Here is a 17665-nt window from a genome sequence, read left to right as displayed (position 1 = left end):
TTGCCAGTCTCTTTAATAAATGTAGTACTGCCTCTGCCATCATGTTTTGCTTAGGGAAGTAAAACGATTGTTTATAAGACTTCTCTTTTTTTACTCCACATGGTTAAGAATTCATAGAAGTTTTTCATTTGCTCACTTAATTTAGCTGTTCAGAAAATATACCACATCTCTGTCATAAAGAAAAGGCACTAAGTTTTTTTTATTTCTTGTCCCTACCTATAATTGTATTAGAATAAGACATACGTGGTTTTTGAGTTTGCATTTAAAGGATTAGAAAAACAAGTAAATATTTGCCAATAAAGGAATTCAAGAGGCAGTGAAAAACCTGATCCTATAATTACTTTCCTGCATGGAAAGGTCAGACATACATGTTTGTAGATCTACACATTAAGTCAGAACTGAAGGTTCTTCGAAATAAGATGCATCTTAATTCATTTCTTTACTTTTTTTAAAGGAGCTTAGATACTTTTGGAGTAAGCATATATTAAATATTTCAGAAAAACTCCCTTTCTGTAGAAATTTGATGTCACCATCTCTGCCACATGGATGTTCATTTAGCATTAACAAATCACAACTATTTCTATTTCTGTTCACTTAGTTCACCACAGGAGATTTCTCTTCCCTCAGCAGAGCTTGAGGCATCACCTGTTCATCTTATTCAGCCAGTGGGCAGGACCTTTCAGTATTATGTTCACACCGCTGGACCGTTACAGTGATAGAAATCACCAGATTACAAGATACCAGTATTGTGCATTAAAGGTATTAAAGTTTCACTGTCAAAAATCTAAATGGTTTTGTACCTTGATTTTTGAAGACTGGGTAAAATGATAAAATGTGTCTTGAAGAATGGGGAAACCGGGCTTCATTCCAAAATCCTTATACTGAGCATTATCTTGAATCCAGTAACACCTATAGCAACATAATTACTGAATTCTAGCAAAATCTACTGTTGGCATTTTCACCATAGATCCCTTCAAAAGAAAACCCAAGTGGCGACATGGACTAGTGTGAGACCTCCCTACCCATGGCAAGGGGGTTGGAACTAGATGATCTTAAGATCCTTTACAACCCTAACTATTCTGTGATTATATATTTCTATGATTCTGTCACTTTTTTAGCCTGGATCTGGGCTCAAGTAATTCTGAAAGGTTAACTCCTGTTACTTTTTTGTGTCACTAAAGTTTCTTGTGTTTTTAGGCCATGTCAGCTGTGCTCTGCTGTGGACCTGTATTTGATAATGTTGGTCTTTCCCCTGATGGGTATCTTTACAAATGGCTTGATAACATTCTGGCTTGTCAAGATTTACGTGTAAGTACTCACCAAAATGCAACACTGATGAATAATTTGAATCTGTGTACCAGGTGAGCGAAGAGTGTATGACTCTGCAAGCTATATATACATTCTATTTTTAGCAGGAAACAATAGCTTTATGCAAGGGTCTAATACAAAGGTATAAGTCATTTAAAAGCATTTAAACAGTAAAAAGAATCACTATTCCTGAAAATATAACATAGGTAAATAATAAGATAAAAAGTTGCCTTATGGCTCAGTGTTGCTTACAACAGAAATTCAGGCTTTTTGTCAGCTGATAAAAAAAGTTGAAAATGGCACAAGATGAAAAATATTTGTATTTCTATTTGGCTTATTTTCACCCACCTGCTTCATGTTTCTGGGGAATAAGAATGTAAAATCCCTTCCTGCTTGGTAACATAGATGCTGGTGAAACAAATCTGAGTGCAAGCTGAGTGGATAGATCTTCCAAAGAAGTCAAGAGGATAAATGATTCAGGAAAGGAAGATTTTGTTTGCTTGTTTTTAAAAACATGTAATAGATTATTGTTGTAATCTTCTCTTCCATTTATTTGAAGATAACTTTTGACTTTGCAACTACCCAGTCATATTTCTGTATTTAGAGCTGATTGGACTAACTCTTTAATTAAGGAGGAGTAGATTGGTGATTTACAGCAGGTAGTTAGAGAACAATGATCTTTCCCTTTGTGGCATCTTGCACTTTGACCTGCTGTTTTCCCTAAATGTCTCATACCAGCACAGGTGACTGTAATTGCTAAAAAATGCTGACAGCAAAACCTAAAGACTTGTGGAGCAGCTAGAGGAAACATGCTGTAGAAATGGCAATTAATTATGAAAACAAGGTTGAACAAATTAGAAGAAGGGATAGCTCCAGAGAATATCTTTCAGAAAATAGATAAGACTTTGGAATGTTGGCAGGGATGGAGCTATGAAGGTATGTGTAAGTGATACGTAGAACTGAAATTCCTATGGATGTGGTAAGCAAACCCACAGAACAAGAGAAAGGAAAAGATACACTTTTCTCCTGACATGGTTTCATTATCATCAACAAATATTATATCATCATGTCTAACTGATCATTGCTGGGGACAAAAATTACTTTTTTTAAAAACTTGAAATGCAATATTTGGATATGATTGGTGAAATTTGTTTCACCCAAGCTAATCACTGTAATTCATGGTTAATCATTGTCACGAAGGACTGTAAGTAAACTACATTGCTTATGCATCTAGTTCAGATTAAGATGAAAGGGATCCTATCTGGCTATTAACATTAAATATCATTTGCAGTCCTACAAGTAGTTACCTACACTTGATGACAGAATATTAGCAGGCATTAGTGTTTAGTGTTCACTACTATCCTCTACTGAAGGAACACAAAGGCACAGTCCACGCCATAGTGGTGCTGTGTTTGTAGTGGTGGTGGTACCAGGATTAAGTGATACAAGGTCCATAGGGAGAGTTATTAGATTGTTTGATGTAGTTGGATTAAACATACAAGTTTTCATAACCTCAAGCTTGAAAAAGTATTATTCTTTGTCTGCCTTGCGTCGGTGTTAGTCAAAAGAAGGATAAACATGAAAATGCGTCACTTTATGAAACCCACATGAAGTATAAAGTAGACACTTAACAAATCAGTTAACCAATACAAATGGAAGCTGCCCAAGAATGCCTATCAAGTATCTCAAATTTTCCAAAGATTCTGCTTTTTTCCATGCTTAATTTTGGAAGCCTCCTTTGAAAATATGTTTCATTCATGTCGTCTTTGTACATGTGATTTTCTTTCAAGTGAGGGGTATTGAAAACTAAGTCACTTTTCAACTCTGCTATCCCTAAAAAGTATTTATTAAAAAAATTCTGATTTCTTTTTCCTTATTTTGGATACTTCATTGTCCCCTTTTTTTGCCTATGTCACTCACAATTGTAGACAATGAACATCCCTGATCTCACCTGATCTCATGTTTTGACATGTATTTGTTTGCTCAGGTTCATCAGCTTGGCTGTGAAGTTGTAGTCCTATTGCTAGAACTGAATCCTGATCAAATCAATCTTTTCAATTGGGCTATAGATCGATGTTATACTGGATCATACCAGCTTGCATCTGGATGTTTCAAAGCCATCGCAACTGTGTGTGGAAGCAGGTATTACTCTTATTAATCTACACTTTCAAAAGTAAAAAACCCTGCAGGTTCAGCTTCTGTTGTTGGTTTTCAGCCAGTCTTTTTTTTTAACTCAGATGGTGTCACTTATGCTACTGTGTCCTAAAAATGAATCTTTCCCATACCTACAGTAAAAACTGGAAGTATGATCTGCATGATTTACTTTGAAGGGAAAGCTTAATTTCTGGCAAGCTGGGATTTTTTATCAATATCCAAAAGATGTTAACAGTTTTTCCTCTATTGTGTATCAACCTGTATAGTGAGGGCACTGTTGAAGCTACTTGTAAAATGAGCAGTAATGCATCTCACTGCTGATGTCTGTCTTTCTACAGGAAGCTGCTTCCCTTGATTTCCTTTTTCTTATTATTTTTTGAACTTAGTGGAAGGAGAGAAGGACGGGTGTATAGATTGCAGGTAGCAGTTGGAATTACACAGAATGTCCCAGGCCACACATGTATTTGCCATTTTTTAACACTAAAATGTCCAAATAGGAATTCTGTAGCAATCCAGGAGCACAGTAGCTCACATACACGATGAGAAGATGATGGTTCAAAATTGAATCAGGTGCATGTACAAATGATGATGAGAAAGCAGAAACTTATTTAGTGGAAATCCAAATACCATGACATGTGAACTGCTTTTCTATCAATATTCTACTTAAGTTAACACTTTAATATGTTTACCCTAACAATTAATATTGACTTTATAGATTGTGGGATTTTTGAAGCAGTATTTCTTGTTTACACTTTGAAAACCATTTTGATAAAACTGTCGAACATCCAGGAATGTTCATGTCGGAGATAGTGTCTTTTTACCAAAGGGACTGTTTTCTTTGTAGTTTGGCTTAAGAAGTACTTTATCGTGGAAATTTTCATGTTACCCATCTTCTCTCATGGGTGTTGGCCTGTTCTGTAAGGAGTTCATATAATAAGTGAAAATGAATTGACAGTTATAGACACAGGTATTGCATTTCTCACTGTGGGTAACTCAGTGCATTCCTAAGCATTAGTCTAAGGTAATTATAAATAATCCTTTCTTTCTTCCCATTCACCAGATGGTCCTTTGATCAAGCAGCATGTATTCTTAAGAGCTCCCTTTCCCATATTCTGGTGGAGGAACAGAGAAAAGAAAGATGACATTCTCTTTAGACCATATTACAGAGTAAATCAGAGGAATATAACATGCATTACTCACCAACATTCACAAAAATGTACTGTTTGTTTTTCTAGGAACTATCCTTTTGATATAGTGACGCTTTTAAATTTGGTGCTGTTCAAAGCATCTGACACCAACAGAGAGATTTATGAAATTTCCATGCAACTTATGCAGGCATGTATCAGCAACTTTTTTTTCCTCCTATCTTTGGTTTTTTTTTGTGAGCCTCTTATAAAGTACTGTTTATTTGCTTTTCAGTTTTGTTTTGATAGTAAACAATTAGTTTTGTCTTGGCTATAAATTCTTACAGGAATATTTATATAAAAATGAATGGAAAAATAATAGTTATCATGTCTTTCAAATTTGGAGAGTATATACTGGAGCATATAGATCATTCTCTGATACCTGAACTTGAAATGCTGACATTTCCTGAGTTAATGAATTTTTTGTCTCATTACATTATTTTTTTCTCTTTCATAGATCCTTGAATCAAAGCTTTTTGTTTATTCAAAAAAGGTAGCTGAGCAAAGACCCGGTAGTATCTTGTATGGTACACATGGTCCATTGCCACCTCTTTACAGTGTCTCACTTGCTCTTCTTTCATATGAACTAGCAAGGATGTATCCTGAACTCACCCTTCCACTTTTTTCAGGTACTTGTATCTGTCTGACTATATCTATTTTACATTTTTGTACAAATGGTAAACTGCTAAGACATTTTGACTCTGAACAGCAATTCTGCTTCTAAATTTAGCTTGACCTGTTTTTATTCTGGTTCAGGTCAAATCAGATTTAATAATGCAATGTATATTTCGTAGAGGTACTGATACAAAGTACAGAATAGCTATTTAAAAACCCTGTTTGGGGACTCTATGCTGCTTGCATCATCTCAGGGTAACTTTGAAATTGCAAGGGTCCTGAGCAAGTTAAAGTGACACTGGCAAACTACTATAATGGATTCCTGTGTTAAGCACAGTTATTCTTCTTATACATACATTTGTATAGATGATACTTGAGAGGATAGAGTTCTTAATTTTGTATAAACATGACTTCATCTTTGGCAAGATTGACTGCCTGTGTCCGGTTTTACTAATGATTCAAATGACTCTGAATGCATGATCTCTACCTTCTGTTATTTGAAACTTCTGCAACTCTTAGTATTGTTTTCATTTTATCAGAAATATCTTTGTTGAGATTAATGAGAAAAATGTTAAAGCATCAGACCTGCAGCAGCACCATTCAGAATATGCCCACTCTGAGACCATTCCTGGGAGCAATGACACTTTGGGATGTATCTGTCTCTTTTAATCCATCTAAATGTGTTGCTCTAGTTCTTAAATAACAGAATGCAATGTCTGCAACCGTGGGAATTCTTACTGGCTCTTAAAATCCCATTCTGTTATTTTTACTGGGTCTGAGAAAGGGTAAAGGAACAATACATCATCCATTTCACAGTGCCCAAGATACCGTAAGTTATAAATAACTGGTATAGGGAAATTCTGATGGCTCATTTATCTTAAGAAAAAAAGCAAATGTTGTTCATTATTGCTGTTACCATCTATTCATGTTGCTGTAGAGGCTGTGTCACTTAAAAGAACTCAAATCCACAGTCCAAATTAGGGCCCCTTTTCATACATCTAGAATCATAAGGAGAGAAAACAGCGTATGTCTTGAAGATTTTTAAAAACCAGGCTGCGAGGAATGAAAAGAAATGTTAACTGTTCTGATTTTACAGAAGAATTCTGGTAAGGAGAGCTAATGTGGTTCACCTTGGCAGGAAGCCTGTCACTGTATTTCTTACCCAGATTTTACAAATCTCTTTCACTTACAGTGCCAGTTCATTTTTATAAACTAGATAAAGTTCTCCTGCACTGGCAGGAGATTTAAAATACAGCTTAGATACATGGAGGCTAATGCGGCATTTGTAATTCTGCAGAACACTTTTGTATGTTTATTATAATTCTCCAAAAGCTCTTGAAATTCTAGAATAACTGCCAGTAACTGAATTATCCTTTTTTTTTCTTTATTAACATCTGTTTCACTTAATACCTAATATGGGCACAATAACAAAGGGTGACGTTCTGTTTCAAAGCCCAGAGTATGTTAGTTATTTTAGACAGAAGACCTGACCAATTGCTTCCTATGATTGAACATTAAATTAATGTTTTTCTTCAGGAAGTTCAAGTACATGCTTTTGTATGCTTGTGGTGTGCAAGGTAAAAACCATCAGGTAGCCTAACACATGTCAGAAATCTGATTTAAATTGTGTACTTAAAGTTTCTTCATAAACTAATATGTTGGCCTTTTCAACTTTTACAATTTTAGAGGTAAGCCAGCGATTTCCAACAACGCATCCAAATGGAAGACAGATCATGCTTACCTATCTGCTACCATGGCTTCATAATATTGAACTTGTAGACAACAGGCTGCTGCTCCCTGGTTCAAGCCCTACTACTCCAGAGGATGAACTGAAAGACAAGGATGGGGAAATAGCAGCCACAAATGGACTAAAAGGCAATGGCTGGGGCTCTCCTGAAGCCACCTCACTGGTTCTTAATAATCTCATGTATATGACAGCCAAGGTAAAAAAGCAAAACAAAGAAATGAACCTGTAAAACAATTTCTGAAATATTCCAACTTAGATTTCTTAAACAAAAGGTATTTAGGTTTCTTGCCTCTGATACCAGTATTTTTGCATGGGAACATTCTGTACTAATGAGACACAACCTTGTTTTTGAGGAAGGTCCTTCACTTTTTCTTCTTAGGACAATGCTAAAACTGTTCTCTTTCAAAATATGAACAGTGTTTTACCCTATTTTTTGAAAAAACCCAAACTACTTAATAGTGAGAGCATGAAGGATTATCCATAGAGGAACTAAGTTCAGTTCCCTCCTTTATCACCTCTTGGATTAATGTCTAAGGCAGCAGATGAAAGTTTATTTGGGGATAAGAATAAGCACCTGGAATTTGTCCTACTGAAGTGCTTATACTTTTTAGGAAACAAATATTTTTTAAGAAAGTGGAAAGGAAATAGGAATATAAATCTTTAAGGTACTAGTTAAAGCATGCTTTTGTAAAAGGGAAGATATTTTAGATTGACGGTCCTGATGAAAGACCAGGAACTCCTTTTTTCCAATTACTTTTTCATGTAAAATGCCCAAGCAGCTGGTGGAGAAGGTACTGGGAATCCATCTTTTCCTTCTCTTTGCTGAGTTGCAGGCACTAGTGTGCGGTGCCTGATCTGGCACTGCTTTTGCCAGATGCAGTATATATGTCTAAACTGCTAAATACATAAACTGCAGGAAGCAATGCTTGACACCTATGTCATATGGGACAGAATGGTTTGTATTTCCTAACTTGCTCAGAGTTAGTCCTCTCTCAAGCAGAATGTCTGCATCCTTGCTACATAGCAGTAGATTCTGGATCTTGCCTCATATAGAGGCCCTGTAAGTAAAACATCATTATTATTTTGTGTGCATTTTGTCATATGAGAATGTCTGAAGTAATGTGGGGGCTGCACTTCAACCCACCAGAATGTTTTTTTGATACTTGTTGCATATCCAAGGCATGCTACTAGCTCATGAATTATCTGATGGTATGGAATCTCTAGGATATTGTTAGCGGAATTTTATTAGTTCATAACAACCGTGATGCACTTTCACCTTTAATGCCTACCAGCAGCAGTCAGAGTAAATTGCTTCCAAAAACCACACAGAGTTTTTGCTGCAGAGTGAACAAGTGTGCTTTCTTCAAACCATACCAATTGACCTAGCATTGAGGCTGTCTGTGTGACAGAGGAACTGGCATCTTGAAGTACTAGTGTAGATGCCAGCAGATGTAGATGGCAGTGTAGATGTAGCTTTATTTGTGATTTAAGTCTTTCTGTGGATCTGAACCTAATTACTTTTAAATAGAATGTACTCTGACATCTGTCAGGTTTTTAAAATACTGGTTTGTCACTTTTTACATCACTTTACTCTTGGTTTTGCATGAGAAAAAGCTCTCAAAGAGTACACTTTAGTTTGGAGGTCTGCATATTTCAAGAAATGTATGTCTGTGATCCTTTGCAGTATGGAGATGAAATTCCTGGACCAGAGATGGAAAATGTCTGGAATGCTTTGGCCAACAATGAAAAATGGAGTAACAACCTTAGGATAACACTGCAGTTTCTCATTAGTTTGTGTGGTGTTAGTAGTGATACCATCCTTTTACCTTATGTAAGTGTTTGCGCTTTATTTTATTTACTGTTGGTTGCACGGGTTTTAATGAAGAAAACACCCATGACATTGGGAAGTACCAACATATTCCCTCGCGTACTGTACAAAATTACATCATGGGAATAAATGAGCCAGGAAACTGAAATTCGGGAAAGGAGCTGAGTAGTAGGAATATCAATCTCCCCCAGCAGAGCACACCTCATTTCAAGCAAGGGATAGGCCCTTTTGAGCAAAGAGCAACTTTCCATGTCTGTGTAAGGGGCCAGTAACAGGGACTGGCCATAAATTGCCAGAATAAGTGGGAAAAAATACTAGAAATATTTTTTCATGTCAGAATTGCATGAAAATCTGCAATCTCTCTATCTTAAAAATTTTATTAAAAAGACAGAGTGACTGTTGAGAGGTTAATTTAAGTGGCATGAAAAATGAAGTAAAAATATTCATTGCTTATATTTTTTCTCATTTATCAATTAGCTACATTCTTTCCTTCTTTAGCAGACTAAGGCTTTGTGTGGTTCATAAAAGACATAAGATACCTAACCATTATAAGGTCCTTACCATACCAACTTCTGCCTTTGCATGGCTGTCATGAATTATATAACTGTTCCTGCAGTGTGCAAATCAAACTGTGCAGGATATTGTTATTATTCAAGTTAAAATAAAATCAGGGCTGTCTGAGAAAAGCAAGATAGTTCCATTCCCATGTTCCTTACTGCTTGGTTGCTGGATGAACCAGAATCTAAATTTAGTAATTTTTTAAGGACAATTACAGTATTCTGTTTTATTAGTTAATCTCTTTCTATTGATTTCCCTGAAATAAACTTGAAATTAGTATTAGTATGATTAAACTTATATAAAAAGCCTCATAAACATCCTTCATTTACAACTGCTGAAATAATACTTTAAATGTTTAGGATGGTTGCAATGCATAGTAGAATAAAGGAAATATAGAAGCTCTTAAAAATATTCAAGATGTTGTACCATAGACATCTTTTGTGTTGTACCATTTGAAAGTGGAGTTGGTGTAAGAACAAGCTCAAGATTTGTATAAGAGTACAAAAGGGTTGATCCCAAATGTCTTGAGGGTAATGAAGATATTTTCATCAATTGTGACAGAGTGACAGAGGCTCTCCCAGGTTTTTCCAATTGACTTATCCTACAATCTATGACAGACTTGGGATCAGACCCAAAGGTGGCCTCCATGAGGAGGAGCTGTGTTGGCAGATAACAAAAATAAGAGGCAAAATGAGTGCTGTTGTATTTCTCACAGCTAACAAAATGAATAGGGGCAGTTTTCTAAGAGGAAGGAGTAATTCTCTGCTGAGTCTGTGTCTCACTCCTAAATCTGTAGTCTGATTGGAAATACCTGCTAACCCTGTCACTTCTTGCCCAGGAGCCCCTTACATGCAGCTTCTTCCCATCCAGATACTTGCCAACCCAGAGCTTTCAACACATCCTTTTTCCACAACTGTTGCCATCCCACAGCTCTGAACAGCCTACCTCAAACCCTCTTCTTACCCATAGCAGTCATCTTCTTCAGATTCTTTCCAGACCCTCTTGCCTCAACGCCTGGGCTCTCACAGCCTTGTCCTTCTACAGAACAATACAGTCCTCTTACTCCCAAAGACAGCAGTCTGGTTTAACATCTCCAGCTTCATCTGCTCAGCATCTGCTGTTTTGCCTGTGGGACCATTCTGCTTATCCTTCCAGGCTTCTAGTGGCTCTTAAGACAATCAGGTTTTCATTGGTGTTGCAGCTGAGAAGGTTCCTGTTTTCTGCTTCCCTGTTAGTCTGTTCTGTAATGCTGAGATAAAATTTTGATTCACAGATTTTGCAAAATCTGAAGAAGTTTTCTGTAGGAAGCCTGACTGTGCTTATGAGTCACCCTTAACTGATAACTTTGGAGTAGGAAGATACACCAGGCTCATCTGCTCAGTGTTTGGATAATGCCCTGGGGTTTGCAGATAAGAAATCATACCTATGTCTGCTAGCTACACATGCTACTGATACCATAAACATGTATCTTCCATTATCATGTAGATAACACATACACATTAGGAAATAAAGATAAATCACTATTCCAGCTCACCTGGGCTCAAAAGTTGAGGCAGTTGCAAGATTGCCACTTTACCAGCCTCCTTTTGGAGCCCTCTGTGCCCCAAGGCAGTTACCAGCTGCTTCATGCCTTCAGCCATCTGTTCTGCCCATGTGGGTTCACGCTAAAAGCATTCCTGATTTACTTTATTTGTGTATTATTTATTTATTTTTAATCAGCTAAATTCATTGCTTTGTCTCTTGTTTTCTTTAAGCAATTTTTTCCCAGTGTCCCAGTGCAAAATGCTGAACTGTCCTTTCTTTCACATACATACTGAAAGATTTCTTGGAATATTTATGCTTCAGAAGCCTCTTCAGCAAAGACTTAGTGGAGGCAACATGACCCCTTCTGGAATGAAAGAAGCTTGAAGTGGCACTGTGAGCCCACCTAGAAATGAGCCCTGGAAAGGAGTTGGATTTATATCTGGAAAGTCTCGGGGAAGTTTTTTGTACAGTAGAGTATAAGAGACTTTGAATATGTACATTTTCTCTACTTTAAGCAAAAGAAAAGGAGAGAAAAAAGAGGAAAAAAGAAGCAGTCAGGAAGTTTATTTTAACAAAAGTATTTAAGAGTATAAGAACAGTGGTACTTGGTAAGGCCAACAGGCAGTTCAAACCAGCGTATCAGCTCCACTATAACTGTCAGCCACAGAGGTATGCTTCGCCATAGGGTTTCCCATCTTCACCAGTTTATGAATCGAAAGGTTTTGAGCCATGCTGAGTCTCTGCTTTTAATAACCGTCATAAAATCCAAAAGGTTTTTTTTTTCTGCAAGAATTCAGACTAATTCAGTCTCAGTATCAAAACAGCCCTCATTTCTGCAGTGCATAGAATAAAGTTTGAGGTCTTGTTAAAAATATATAAAAATTCCCAGAATTTCTGTGAATGATACTCTCAGATTTTTCAAATCAGGATGCATGAAGTCTGTATACGTAATCACTCTGCCTTTTTTCCATGTTCTATTACCTTGATTACAGTTCTAAGTAGGTACTCAGTGCCTGGCTTATTCTATTATGGCTACCTCTTTCACATCAACTGTATCTGGAAATATACACATGTGGATCTAGCTTTCTAGATGAGAAGTTTGCTCCGTTCAAGAGAGTAAAATCCATCATGTGGAAATCACATACTGAAACTATAAATCCCTGAGTGTAATTCAGAGTTAATGCTGATATCCTTAAATGATAGGTTCAAAATTAGGTGGCTTTTGTATGTGTGTGTTATATAGTTATACACATAAACAGCTCATTTGTGGATGGTAAGCAAAAACTTTGGCATAATAAGATCACAGATTCACATTGCTGAAGAAAATATCTTGATATCAAGATGAGCAGTTTTATTTTGATATGAACAAAATGGATGCAGTTGTGTGGTTGCATTGACCCAGAGTAACATTTGCCTCATGGTTCTTTTCAGTGGTGTAGTGTAACATGTATTGGTTACTTCAGAAATGTACTTTGAACTTAACTGTTATTTTCTTCTCTAGATAAAAAAGGTTGCAATATATCTATGTCGCAACAACACTATTCAGACCATGGAAGAGCTTCTTTTTGAGCTGCAGCAAACAGACCCAGTGAACCCAATAGTTCAGCATTGTGATAATCCTCCATTTTACCGTTTTGCTGCCAGTAACAAAGCCTCAGCTGCAGCTTCTGGTATGACCTAAATAAATTTTTCATTTATGCTTTCCTGCTCTTTTGAGTCTTTCTCTCTTACAAAAACAAAAAAAACAAACAAACAAAAAAAAAAAAAAACAAAAAAAACCCTCTTGCTTTTGTACCCATTCAGATCTGTGTATATATAAAGTGCAAACTGTAGGCCCTGCAATTATAAGTGCAATATATAGTGCAAATTATAGTCCTTTTTGATTCCTTAATGTTGTATATACTTTGTAAACATATGCTTTATTCTTTCAACTATTTTAATAGGACATTACGAATGTTTGGTGAACTCACATGAGGTGGTTCTTTTACCACTAGTTTCTCAGAACAAGAAGTCATCATCAAGGCTGCCATCACAGCAGATACACCAAAGCAGCAGTTTCCTGAAAACTGAGAGCCTCAACCATGTGGCAGTTCTGTTTCCAGACACTAATGCTGTTTCCAAGCTACAGTAGTCAAGACCAACCCCAAATTTAACCTTGTCAATGTTTTGTCAAATTCTTGAAAAACAATAGTTTATGTCACCTGAGAATGAGCTTCCTTTAAGGAGCAGAAGCGCATCATTATGTTAATCAACCCCTCAAAGCATGTAAACTTTACATCATTAGTCCTCATTTGTAGAGGTAACAGTGTTCATTCATATGTGCAAATACTTGCAGGATGATCACTTCGACTGTGGCTACTAAGAAAATCTAAGTTACGGGCTTTTATTGCTTTGCAAATACTGTCTGCTGCATGTAACAAATGTTCTTACTGATACCTCATATATAGGAACCACATCTAGCAGCAACACTGTTGTAGCTGGCCAAGATAGTTTTCCTGATGTAGAGGAGAACAGAATGGTGAAAGAGACTGATGAAAGGTTTGTGGTTTGTTTGATTTGTCTTTTTTTTTCCCCAAAATGTGCATGTTTTTGTAGGCTAAGGGTGAGATGTTGGGCAAAGTTCTACATCGTTTTGTGAGGAGCTCTGATGCTCAGACTGATCCTAAGCGGCATTATCCCAGTAAAACCATCTTAAAATAAGCATATATAAAAGTTAAAAAAAAAAGCTTTTTGTTTGATTCTCGTTCCTGATACTGCTTAATAATAAATTGCAGAGGAATATTTGTTAAATACATTGAATGAGCTGTGCTAAGTACACTGTGGTTTTGTAGGAACTATCCACAAACAAGGAAAATCAAGAATGTGTACCAAGTAATGACTACTAAAATCTTTATGAAAAATCAGGTTTGATCACACCTTTTGATTTCATGGACAGTGAGTAAAATTTAATGTTAAAATTAAGCCTTACAGAAGAAAGCTGTGTCAAATATTTTGCTGAGAAATCATACATACAACTTTTGCTACTTACGGTACATACTGACAAATCGTGAATGAGTAAATACAATGCTTAATGACTGTCAGATCCCTGAGCACAGACAGATATATATATCTTCTCTCGCTCAAACCCAACAAAGGAGATCACTAGGAAAAGTTAGCTTATCGTGGTTCTGTGGCAGATTTGAGGACAGCTATGAACAGTTTGTTCTGTCTCTTGTATCCCTTAACTCATCTGCTAAATTTGCTATGGCAGTTGCTGGATTTTCCAAAGGGTGATCTGCAGCAGCTTGTGCTGTTTGATACCTGTACAGGCTTGACTTTGGACTATTCAGTCAGTTACTGCATTAGCAAGTTGCCAGGATTTTACCCATGAACAGGGGCTGTGACAAAATCCTAGCTGTGAACAGTTTTTATCTCAGTTCAGCCTTAGCACAGTTTCTTACTTCAAGAAAATCACACCTTTGCAGCATGAGAGTTTTCCATCTGCTAGATTTTAAAAGCTTGTAACACAGGAGCACACCATTAGAACTTCTCAGAAACTGGCTGCAAAAAAACTTCTTTTGTGAAATAAAGACCCTTACATCCACATTACTGTCTACTCCAGTATAAAAGTACATGCTTGAGGAAATGCTTTTTGTGTAGTGTAAGCAGTCAGATGTTCAATGTCAACCTGTGTTTTTAATGAAGATTTTTCTTGTATTTGAAGGTTCAGTAATGTAATCAGAGCACATACCCGACTAGAATCAAGATACAGTAATAGCTCCGGAGGATCTTACGATGATGACAAAAGTAAGTTCTATTATTCAACTTGATGAAATTTCCAGCGTTTTGGTATGAGAGGAAAACATGACTGGTAGAGGCTTTCTGTTTTAAGTTCTGTATAAACAGTAATGTAGCATCACCATATGGAGAATGTCCTTATTTTACCTTCATACCTCATTTAGTTAATTTCCTTTATTTAGCCTGAGCTCAGTCAAACCTATTTAAAGGCCAAGAGAACTTCACAGAAGGCAGCAGCAGAGAATCTTCCAGACAGTAACACCTTGAACCTTCCATATATGGCAAGGTGAAAGACTTCCAAACCACTCCAGCAAGTACTTTGAATTGTGCCTTTTACTAGTATTTCCCTCCAAATCAAGTGCTGTTATATGAGCCTGAAGAAGAGATTCAGGAGTTTCCAAAAATGAGGTCTTCTCTCCTCTTTAGCTTTTCTCTGCTTCCTGCGACCAGTTTCTGCCTGTACTGTGCAAACCTGTGTTTGAGGGGAGAGTGAAATAGGGCTCCTGAGCATGCTTATTGTTCCTTATGTATTTCTACTAAATGTACTATGAGTGGACACTTGATGCTCAGCATAAATTCCAAAGAAAACCAAGGTATTTCTCTCAACTGTTGAGTGACAGTGTAAATTTTCAGAGTTTGGTGGTTGGACTTTATTTCTGGAGTGAATTGTATAGAAGCCAATCTACAGATTTTGGTTAGGCCCTAACCAAATGTAAAAAAGGCAAGACCTATTTATTGGCTTTCATCTCTGACTTACTTAATAAAGCCTGGTCAAATAATATAGAGGCCATAATGTCTTGTCCTGGTGCTACAGGCACATTTTGGGACAGTATTTTGACATAAAAAGTAAAGATCTTACATATTCTTTAATCCAAGTAGATTTTTGGCAATACTTTCCTGCAAAATAACAAAACACTGTACAATACAACAGGATAATTTAAAGTATTTAGACAACTATTTTTCATAATTACAAAGAACAATATTTACAACATATTGCCTATGTACATACTGCAGTATTTAAATACACAAAAAAGAGTGCAACGTATTAAATTCAGTGGCGTTCGGCACACTGGTCTTGTTTTTCTTATGCCTTGCTAGTGCTGCAGGTACTAAAAATTCTTCAGCAGATGTTGACTGGAGCACCAGCACTAATCTGATCTGCATGAACAGTCTTTCAAAACAGAACAATGTTTGTATTGTCAGAACATTCTTCACAAGTAGCTGGTTTTGACAAGAGCTTAGAGTAATAAAAGGTTAAAAAGTACTGCCATTTTTTTTGCTCTTTGGAATGTCTCCTCAAGTCAGTGCCCAAACATTTTTCCTGTCTATACCTGCAAGCTTTATAAGTACTGTGAATATTTATGCAAGGTTTGCTTTTCACAGGGGCCCTTATGCAAATATGTGAATGCCAAGATATAAAATAAATAGAACTCTAAAAAGAAAGAGTAATTCTTATACCATTTGTCATTCCACAAGATAAATAATGCAATTTCAATTAAGAAAGAGCAACTTATTCCCTCTGGCAGGCAGCCCAAGCTGTGAAGTAGTTGGTGATACGGCTTCTCTCTTCTCTGCAGTCTACTTCAGCATACATAAATCGCTGAGGATATAAATAGGCAACACAACTGTGTAGCACAGAAACTCTTTTGTTCAGGCAAAGATTGTATGTTAAGATGCAAAATGCTTCTTTTTTTCTCAGTCTGCATGTAAACCCGTGAAAACATGAGTGTGTAGCTTGGTCTTAGTATGGACTTCAAGAAGCAGTTTTATGTGAAACACTTAAATGCAGTGTTATTTTTATGTGAAAAGCATCTGTTAAACACTATCTGGTTAATCTTTAGAAGATAAATATGTGAAAATGCTATACTTTGCTACATTATTAGGTCAGTTTATTCTTTATTTGTAGCTAATAAATCATCATGGGAGAAACAAGTAGAGGTCTAAATCATAAAGATCTAAAGTGCCCCTTGGAAGACTAACACTGAAGAATGGGAATGATCAAATTGGCATTTGAATAATAACTGAAGGAGCAGCTACTTCATTGAAGGACTCCTGAAGATCTAGAAACCTGAAGATGATTTGCCAAAACCAAGAAGTGTTGTGCTTTAGAAGACATTAGCTCTGATACTTTTGTAGGAATCAAACTACTTTTGTTTCCTGTGGCACAGCCGAAAAGCATCAGATACAGGCTGTTAAAAAAAAGGAAAGTGCTGAGATTTTTAAACCAACCTAAATGCAGAGGTATAATAACAATTAGAAATAATGCTCTCATTAAAAATTCACAAAAGGCAATATTTGAATATATGTCAAGAGCAGGCCTGGAAAGGATACTTTCCATGGTAGTGTAGCACAGACTGTCAGACCTGAGAAATAAAAACTGGCCAATGGGAAAAATCAGGAAGAATGAGAGAGATCAGAATAGAGAAGAGATGATCAAAGCTGAGAGAAGACAGAAAGTGGTGGAAATAACTTACTTGACCCACATCATTGCAGATAAACAGGTGGAAGAAAAAACCTATTACTCACTAACATACAGCAGCTGTCATACTGACACAAAGTCAAATTAATCTTTGAGAAATTCAAGAGATAATTCATCCCTGTTGAAAGAAAATTACCCTGAAGATGTTTTTTGCATTCCTTATGCCTCCTTCCTAATTTGAGACATTTAACTTCTGCCTTTGTAGCATCTCTCAGCAGGGCACTGGTGAGGAGTTGCAAGAATGTACACGGCTCCTTGCAGCAGATGGCTTCTGACAGCAGCTTTGTTGGCTGAGCTTTTCTCTCATTTTTGAAGAGAAAGTCCGTTGCTTGGTGCTCTGTGATCTGGATCCAAAGCTACGAAGTGACAGCAGGGATTCAGCTGCAGCTCCTACCGTTCAGTGCTGTATGCCTGGAATCTCTTTAATTTCCAGCAGCATGAAAGAGGGATTAAAAATGCATTACTTGTTATTGAACACAGGATTTGCAAAC

At 36.7% G+C, this 17665-nt stretch overlaps 1 protein-coding gene across 10 annotated transcripts in view; it reads left to right on the top strand.

The window, feature by feature from the left end:
* FRY (FRY microtubule binding protein) overlaps nt 1-17665 on the top strand; it is a 230202-nt gene that overhangs the window by 159880 nt on the left and 52657 nt on the right. For all 10 annotated transcript variants that reach the window (XM_061457548.1, XM_061457549.1, XM_061457547.1 and 7 more), the window contains 10 exons: nt 599-759; nt 1198-1308; nt 3296-3450; nt 4698-4797; nt 5104-5275; nt 6948-7204; nt 8693-8839; nt 12420-12588; nt 13366-13456; nt 14622-14704. In XM_061457548.1, the coding sequence (XP_061313532.1) occupies nt 599-759; nt 1198-1308; nt 3296-3450; nt 4698-4797; nt 5104-5275; nt 6948-7204; nt 8693-8839; nt 12420-12588; nt 13366-13456; nt 14622-14704 (1446 nt within the window). The remainder of the gene's footprint in view (nt 1-598; nt 760-1197; nt 1309-3295; nt 3451-4697; nt 4798-5103; nt 5276-6947; nt 7205-8692; nt 8840-12419; nt 12589-13365; nt 13457-14621; nt 14705-17665) is intronic.

The sequence above is a fragment of the Pezoporus flaviventris genome, unplaced genomic scaffold, assembly GCF_033815535.1.
Source record: "Pezoporus flaviventris isolate CSIRO_AGI_PZ_B2104156 unplaced genomic scaffold, CSIRO_AGI_Pfla_v1 ptg000025l, whole genome shotgun sequence".
NCBI lineage: Eukaryota > Metazoa > Chordata > Aves > Psittaciformes > Psittacidae > Pezoporus > Pezoporus flaviventris.
The sequence above is the reverse complement of the archived record's forward strand: the minus strand, read 5'-3'. Positions and strand labels throughout refer to the sequence as shown.